This window comes from Fopius arisanus, unplaced genomic scaffold (assembly GCF_000806365.1).
Source record: "Fopius arisanus strain USDA-PBARC FA_bdor unplaced genomic scaffold, ASM80636v1 scaffold00032, whole genome shotgun sequence".
In the NCBI taxonomy this organism is placed as follows: Eukaryota; Metazoa; Arthropoda; class Insecta; order Hymenoptera; family Braconidae; genus Fopius; species Fopius arisanus.
This window is the reverse complement of record NW_011887771.1, coordinates 1,111,990-1,119,244: the sequence shown is the minus strand read 5'-3', so window position 1 is coordinate 1,119,244 and position 7,255 is coordinate 1,111,990. Positions and strand designations below refer to the sequence as shown.

Genomic DNA, 7,255 nt, shown 5'->3' with positions numbered 1-7,255 from the left:
GTTGTTAATTAATATAAAATTGAGAACTGTCAGTGGCTGATGAAACAAGAAAAAAAATGTATTACCTGAGTAATTCGATCGGCATTAATTTGCTCCACCGTAGGTGCGGGATTATTAGATTTTACCGCGGGATTTTCCATAATTATTTAATTAAAAAAATACAAAAACACAGAGCTAACCTACAAATTCATACCCCGACGTTTACATTCGTTTCCTCTTCGAAAACCCGTATAAGCCCAGACCCAACTATAAAAACGGCAGTTCACTTCCCCTCGACAACAATTCCACCCTCAAAACAATTTCACTCCGATTATTTCTTTAAAAAATATATATAAACAACCGACAAACAAGAGGTTAACACTCGCCACTGGCATTTGTTGAATCACCGGCTTGCGATTTCAAAGAATTCCGAAGGCTTTCCAAATTAGTACCCATAACCCCCAGGAGTGGTCATCGGCTCCAAAACTCGTCCAAATAAATTGAACAAAAATCACAAAGCCCCTAAAACCCGCAAACTCGTAAGTAACAACAATCTACAACAATTTGATCAAATGAACGTCAAGAACTGTGAAAAAATCATGGAAATCCCCACTTCAATTATAGGGATTATCACAATAATTACCCGATATCTCAATAATTTAAAACCCATTCAACCCCCAAAAATGCATTAATCCCCCTATCCCAGACGGTAAAAAATGAGTGAATGGCCTGTGAAGAGGGCCAGAGTAGATGTTAAAGAGGATTTACCTCTGGACCTCAGCATGAGATCAATTTCCACAGGAACAGAGTCGGAAAAATCCCAAGAAAGTCCTTCAAATTGTCCCAGTACTCTCCCAAATCACAGTGAAATCACCCAGAATTTCCCGCCAGACGTCCCTCTGCGTCTCCTCTCGCTGGAGTTCTCCCTGACAAAAACCCTCCAAAAAATTTTATTCCCAGCTCCAGTGGAGTACCTCTACAGTCCGATTGAATACGCCTTCTCAGTTCACTCGAATTATCTCCAAAAATTTTGTAAGCATGAGAAGAAAATCCTGTTCCTGGGGATGAATCCGGGCCCCTGGGGTATGTCCCAGACTGGTGTACCCTTTGGAGAGGTAAATACAGTGGTAAATTGGTTGGGACTCAGTGGTCATATTGATAAACCACCCAGGGAACAGCCTGCCAGGAGAGTAACTGGATTATTGTGTAAAAGAAGTGAAGTAAGTGGTAGACGTTTTTGGGAGTTGTTCAAGGGACTGTGTTGCACTCCAGAGATTTTTTTTCGTCACTCATTCCTCAGGAATTACTGCCCAGTGGCTCTGATGGATGCTGCAGGTCGGAATATCACTCCTGCTGAGCTGAAGGCAACACTTGTTTTGGAATTATCTAGGCTCTACAGAAGGGGTATTTCTTATTGATTTCTTTGGGGTTTTGCAGGATCCTGAGAAGAGCAGAGTCATTGAACTGTGCGATTGGTTCCTTGTGGAGAGCATCAAGGTCCTCAGGGTTGAGAAGATTGTAGGGATCGGTCGATTTGCTGAGAGGAGGGCCAAACACGTTGTCAAGACATTCGGATTGCCCACAGAAGTGAGAGTTTTGCTCTGAATTTTTGTAATTATCATCTACAATCATTCAATCTTTTTGTATTAACCTACGGTACGTTTCCCAGGTCCTCTGGATGCCCCACCCGAGCCCAAGATCTACTGGCAGCCAAGACTGGAGTACGAAAGCCCTAAATATTCTGAATAATTTGAACCTCTCGAAATTCTTCAGTCATGAAGCAAATATCCCAGCAGTCATCATCCCTCCAGGCAATGAGTGATGAGGCCCTCAGATGGATGGACGTTGCCCTCTCGAAGGCCGAGGACTCCCTGAGAGCTGGGGAAGTGCCTGTAGGTTGTCTCTTTGTATACGAGGGGGAGATAATCGCCACTGGCAATAACAGAGTCAACGAGACTCGAAATGCCACTCGTCATGCTGAGATTAATTGCATCGACGACGTTCTTGATTTCTGCAAGGCAAGGGCTCTCGACTACAAGGACGTCTTCAGTAATCTTGACGTAATTGTGACTGTGGAGCCTTGTGTTATGTGTGCAGCTGCTCTCCAGGAGCTCAAAGTACGGAGCATCGTCTACGGGTGCAATAATGATCGCTTTGGGGGATGTGGAAGTGTCTTCGAGGTCTCCAGCATTTACGAGGATGGAGTTAAGGTGACGGGGGGCGTCAAGGCCGAGGAAGCCATGAAACTTCTCAAGGAATTCTACAAGGGAACAAATCCCAATGTTCCTGTTGAGAAAATGGGAAAGGGCAGGAAGAAGAGAGGGAAAAAATCCTCTGGTGTTAAGGACGATGTGCAATAGATTTTAGATTAGATTTAGTTAAATATACTTTCAATCATGCTATACATTCATTAGGAAATTAAGCAATACTTTTGTATTTCATGAATTTATATAAATATTTGTGGATCAGAGAAGGTCAGGTGCACCAGGAGGCGTCCATCTGACATTTTCCTTGGTACCAGCGAACTAGCAGTTGATTTTTCAGTGTGTAGTCTTTCAAGATCATGTCTTTCGTCTGAAAGAGAGGCAGTGAATTTTTTTTACATTCTTTGGTTAATGTTTATTCGTTTAAGTTTCATAAAGCGATTTTTTATTGATTTATTTGTTTTAATATTTATTTATTGGCTTTGTTGGGCGAATTTTTTTGGGTTGATTTGGAAGGAATTGAATTGAGTTGATTATGAGCTTACGATTGGTGGTGGAAAGACTCGTTTGAAATCCATTTTATTCTGATGCTCGGTGTAGCACTGAGCGAATATCGATCTCATCTCTTCGGTGAAACACTGTCTGCAGAGCTGACACTCGACTCTGAAGCAATCTGCACAGGCTGAGCAGATTTCTGGAAGGACTACTAGATTTTTGTCTGCTACTTCAAAGCTTCGCTCTTCCCAAGTTCTGCAAGCAAGAACAATTATCTAATTGCAATTACAATTATTCTTTCGAGTCTTGATGGAATTTCTAAGATCTTCATAAACTTCCACCCACCCAGGTCTTATGAAAGGAGTGTCGATCCTCTGCCCCACACCAATGAGTGCAAACATATTGAACAGCACCTGTTCATAGAGCAATCTATTCGGTGGAAAATGTGCGGAGGATAAATTCGGGGACATGTTGGCCTCCATCAAGAAAATATTGAGCTGATCATCAACGATAAAATCGAACCTCACGAGTTCAAAGAAATTTTTCCTCCCAGGGTATTTTTTCACGACGTCTCCCATGAGCTTCTCCTTCTTGAGGAGGACATCCCGGATGGCCTCATCCACTGCGTTCCAGACTCGCCCAGGGTCCTTTCCAGTGCTCCTCACATAAGCATCGAATGTGTCCTTCATGGAGAATCCCAGGTCTGTGTAGAACTTCTTGAGAGATGGCACCTTCCAGATGGGGAGATAATCGTCATCGACGACGTACTTCTTTGTGTCCTCAGGATCAAATGGATGGTACGTATGAGGGCAGAACCTGAAGAGTACATCTCCTTTGTAGGTATAAACCCTCAGAGGATCCACTGACGTGATGACGGTGTAGATCCCCATGTCGAATTTAAAACCATCTACGAGGTATGGTTTCTCCACGAACTCCTGGATGAACGTCTCTTCCTTGTCGAAATCGAATTCCCCGGATTTTTTTATTCTGATGCCTCGATGGGCATTTGACTTCTGGACAAACCTCTTCTCCGGGAAGTCCCTGGTGAAGTCCAGGAAGGCTTCCTTGTCATCGGGGAGTCTGAAAGCTCTGGGGAGGTATTGACTGTCTGTCGTTGATAAATCGACTTTGTTCGTGAAGAAGCCGCAGGCTGGCAGGTGGTTCACTCTCTGGTGGGGCTTCAGGTTCTTCAGATTGGGGAAAATCTTGAAGGGGTAGTCGTGGGCCCACAGCAGATCCCAATCGGATTCGTTCGTACCTCGACGGTAGCCCAATTTGTCTAGAACTTTTATAACGTGCCTCAGGTGCCCCTCGTCCTCTTTTTTCGTGTACAGCCAGTATAGGGGCTTCGAATCGTTTATCGCCAGGGAAATCTGGCTCTCGATCAGGGTATCGTAGTAGTGAAAGACTAGGACTGCTATCACTGAGAACACCACTGGGAGGAACATCACATTATAGACTGCTTTTGTCATCGTCGCGAATTTCGAGTCCTCAGGTTCGGGTATTGATTCCTCCAGGTCATCCTGAATTTTCTTGTATCCGATATAATTATAAAAATCATAGAATCAATATAAATGGTATATTTTTTAATATTAATGATGTAGTTTGAATAGAAAATAATATAACTATTCATATTTATAGTTATTAGAGAATTTAGAGATTATTTAGAGAAATTGTTGTTATGTGGTTTTCAGGTAGACAAAGTCGCAATTATTTCCGGTAATTTTGTAAAAATTGAAATTGAAATTCTAGGGAGATGGCTATAGACTGTGGACTGCCGAAAGGAAATATCCGAGGAGTAGAAAAAAAATGCTGTTCAGCATTTATTATACTCGCTCTCGACACTTTTGAGTCCGTTTTATGAGTGGAATAAGATACTGTTTAAAAAAATATTAAAAAGTGAAAAACATGCGTTTAAAAATCCATGAAGATGATAAATTACATTTTAGTTATTCCACGAAAACTGATAAAAACCAGGAAAATTAGCCCTGAATATTCATTTATTTAATTAAATACCCGAGGTTTTTAAAAAAAAAGGAAAAAAAACGGTTTGCATTCAAAAAATAATTATTATCGCCTCGGCATATTAAAACTATTTATTCCCAAAATTTGTATTAACAATATCAATAAAATTTTCACTAAAAAATATTCCTTGATGCAAGAGAATCTTTTCAATTGAAAAAATGATTATGGATATGGAGAATGGATCAAATTATTATTTTTAAATGTTATTATTAAATAGTACGCTGACCTCGAATGAAAAATGTGGATTATAAGTGGAGGGAATAATTAAAATAGTACAGAAAGTTTTATGTACCTGGTTACTAGGCATCTTTAGATTATTGTTAATGTGTCAACTGATAACTTTAATGATTTCACTGCATTATTACTGCTTCAAGGACGAGGACAACTTTGGTACTTCTTTCGTTATCGGTGACTTGTACCTGTCTGAAAAATTTACCGTTGTTCATCGGTGCTATCCCTACTCCAAATACTATCCACGTGTGTTACCCAACCGGTTTTATTCTGTTATATTCAAGAAATCGAGGAATAAATTGCCATAAGTAGGGCAACATCTCATTAGAGTTTGGGGTGAAATCATTGGGCCCAGGAATTTTTCCTGGATGCTGAGATGTCATGAGTTGATGGTTCAATCACTCGTAAATATAATGTGGATCGTTAAAAGAATTAAATATCTTAAAAAAATGTTTTTTTCAATTATTGAAGATGAATTTCCTGTCCTAGAATTCGCTCTGTAATTCTCAGGTAATTTTCGTCTTGGGTAGTAAAAATTCCGAATTTTTATTTTAATAATAAACTCCCGTAATAAATCTCTTGCCACGAGTAGATGCGCATAAACAATTGTGTTTGGAACGCATGGATTTTCTTGTATTCAGTATATGTAGTGGCAAAAAAAAATGTTTTTTTCTCAATGTACGGTAATTAAACGTCAGGACAAATTACACTGTACATTTTTTTGTCGTAATGGACATGAACAAAAAATTCTTGCGATTTGTTTATTATATCTTTGCCATCGAGGACTGGAATTAAAAAGTTTGGAACTTGCAAACGCGTTCTGCTTTCTCATGAGCCTTCAGCAACGCATAAACAATATTACGAGTATTACTAGAAAGCTAATCTTCCATAGCGTTACAATAGATCTATGAAAAAGTTGGTCAGTTTCGTTTAGCTGATTTTATCGAAGTCGCAACACTGCCTTTCTTCTGAACTAAACAATTATTTATTCCAAAGAAATTTGGGTGAGTCGAGAATTAAAGTATTACACCCTTTCCGCTAAAATTCACGTTTTTTTTTCTGAAGAACTTACGATGGAATGGACGTGAAAAAATATTGTTAGTGCGTTTTGTTATTATTTAATGATTCACGAAGTTCCCAGGTGGTACGTAAATTTTGCTACGTTTTGTTATAAATTTTTAACAAAAATCACAAAACTCTAGAAAAAACAACCGTTTTTAAAATCCCGGTGTTTTTGCTCACCAGCGAGGTTTTTTTCCTCGTAGAGATGAATTTGGAGTTGAATTCTAGTTTTTAAAAATCCCACCAGGAAGTACGTCAGGAATAGCTGGTGTCGCCCTCAGCATCCGCTTCTTTTCGTGTCTCTCTTTTTGCACTCAGCAAGCGTGAAAACGACATGGGTTTCCAGAATATTTGGTACTCTCACCCGAGAAAATACGGCCAAGGATCGAGATCCTGGTGAGTTCAACGATTTATCTGATAAATAATTGATGACATTAATTATTTGATGGAATTGATCTCCTCTGCGGAGGCTATCGTCAGCCCAACGTCACGACCGCATGTGCAGCCCCTAGACTTTATTTTTTTCCAACTCCACATCTGAATTAACAGCAGAAATTAATTGTCATGAAATTAATTTTTCATTCTGATTTACTCGCGATTTATCCAAAAAATTATTTGCATGCGTTTGAATCTCCGGGAAAGACGCCATAACCTCAAAATGGAGGCGGCTATTTCAATCTGTTTCTCAAAGGAAGAGCATTTGTTTATTTATTCATTAGTTTTATAATGTTTTATGAAGCTTCAATAATTATTTTTGAATGTTTTTTCGTTATTTGTCGATTTTACACTCGAAAAGGAAAAGACAAAAGCCGTGGATTATGAGTCATTGTTTAAGAATTAAGAGAATATTTAATAGCAATTGTTTATTGATTTTTCAGCCGTGCCTGTGCTAACAAACACGGTCTCATCCGTAAATATGGTCTGAACATCTGTCGTCAGTGCTTCAGGGAATATGCAGCTGACATTGGTTTCAAGAAGGTAATTAATTTGAAATGAATCGTTGAATAATTCAGTTGTCGAGTGGTAAAAATGCCATAATCTGATAAAATCCACTGAATTTCCGCGAATTAAAACTAATTCACTTTGAGACATTGGAATAGATGAGATTTTGGTTCACAAATTGTATCCAAAAATCTGATACCAAAAATCAACCCGAAGTCTAAAATACTTGCATAAAATATAAAGCACTGCTTTAAACCCGTTTTACTCAATAAACTCAACATATTTTTTTAAATCCTCTGGAATTTTTTTCCAGCAAT

At 39.1% G+C, this 7,255-nt stretch overlaps 4 protein-coding genes across 7 annotated transcripts; 3 read left to right on the top strand and 1 right to left on the bottom strand.

Moving 5' to 3' along the window:
* Window positions 1-71: 71 nt before the first annotated feature.
* On the top strand, window positions 72-1,814 carry Smug (Single-strand-selective monofunctional uracil-DNA glycosylase). Its single transcript, XM_011303619.1, has 3 exons — window positions 72-1,343; window positions 1,417-1,566; window positions 1,649-1,814. The coding sequence occupies exons 1-3, from the start codon at window positions 696-698 to the stop codon at window positions 1,799-1,801; spliced, it is 951 nt and encodes a 316-aa protein (XP_011301921.1). The 5' UTR covers window positions 72-695; the 3' UTR covers window positions 1,802-1,814.
* Window positions 1,745-2,441, top strand: LOC105265854 (tRNA-specific adenosine deaminase 2). The gene has a single exon (XM_011303620.1). The coding sequence runs from the start codon at window positions 1,755-1,757 to the stop codon at window positions 2,337-2,339; it is 585 nt and encodes a 194-aa protein (XP_011301922.1). The 5' UTR covers window positions 1,745-1,754; the 3' UTR covers window positions 2,340-2,441.
* On the bottom strand, window positions 2,347-6,264 carry TTLL15 (tubulin tyrosine ligase-like 15). Of its 4 annotated transcripts, XM_011303623.1 has the most exons (5): window positions 6,177-6,264; window positions 4,996-5,126; window positions 3,024-4,210; window positions 2,729-2,933; window positions 2,347-2,553 (listed from the first exon to the last, which is right to left on the bottom strand). In XM_011303623.1, exons 2-5 carry the CDS (start codon window positions 5,008-5,010, stop codon window positions 2,455-2,457), a joined length of 1,506 nt encoding a protein of 501 aa, XP_011301925.1. In that variant the 5' UTR covers window positions 5,011-5,126; window positions 6,177-6,264; the 3' UTR covers window positions 2,347-2,454. The 4 variants fall into 4 exon arrangements, with proteins under 4 accessions (XP_011301925.1, XP_011301927.1, XP_011301926.1 ...); XM_011303625.1 differs by lacking the exon at window positions 4,996-5,126 and having other exon boundaries at window positions 6,177-6,258; XM_011303624.1 differs by lacking the exon at window positions 6,177-6,264 and having other exon boundaries at window positions 3,024-4,201; window positions 4,996-5,265.
* A 9-nt stretch (window positions 6,265-6,273) lies between these two features.
* On the top strand, window positions 6,274-7,007 carry RpS29 (ribosomal protein S29). Its single transcript, XM_011303626.1, has 2 exons — window positions 6,274-6,392; window positions 6,875-7,007. Exons 1-2 carry the CDS (start codon window positions 6,331-6,333, stop codon window positions 6,990-6,992), a joined length of 180 nt encoding a protein of 59 aa, XP_011301928.1. The 5' UTR covers window positions 6,274-6,330; the 3' UTR covers window positions 6,993-7,007.
* Window positions 7,008-7,255: the final 248 nt, after the last annotated feature.

Coding starts and splice junctions, on each gene's coding strand:
- RpS29 (XM_011303626.1), top strand. CDS start 6,331: ATGGGTTTCCAGAATATTTGGTACTCTCACCCGAGAAAATACGGCCAA. Junction 6,393..6,874: donor GGCCAAGGATCGAGATCCTG/GTGAGTTCAACG, acceptor TTGATTTTTCAG/CCGTGCCTGTGCTAACAAAC.
- TTLL15 (XM_011303623.1), bottom strand. Junction 2,934..3,023: donor ACTCCTTTCATAAGACCTGG/GTGGGTGGAAGT, acceptor TCTTGCTTGCAG/AACTTGGGAAGAGCGAAGCT. Junction 2,554..2,728: donor GAGTCTTTCCACCACCAATC/GTAAGCTCATAA, acceptor CCTCTCTTTCAG/ACGAAAGACATGATCTTGAA.
- Smug (XM_011303619.1), top strand. CDS start 696: ATGAGTGAATGGCCTGTGAAGAGGGCCAGAGTAGATGTTAAAGAGGAT. Junction 1,344..1,416: donor TCACTCCTGCTGAGCTGAAG/GCAACACTTGTT, acceptor GGGGTTTTGCAG/GATCCTGAGAAGAGCAGAGT. Junction 1,567..1,648: donor CATTCGGATTGCCCACAGAA/GTGAGAGTTTTG, acceptor TACGTTTCCCAG/GTCCTCTGGATGCCCCACCC.
- LOC105265854 (XM_011303620.1), top strand. CDS start 1,755: ATGAAGCAAATATCCCAGCAGTCATCATCCCTCCAGGCAATGAGTGAT.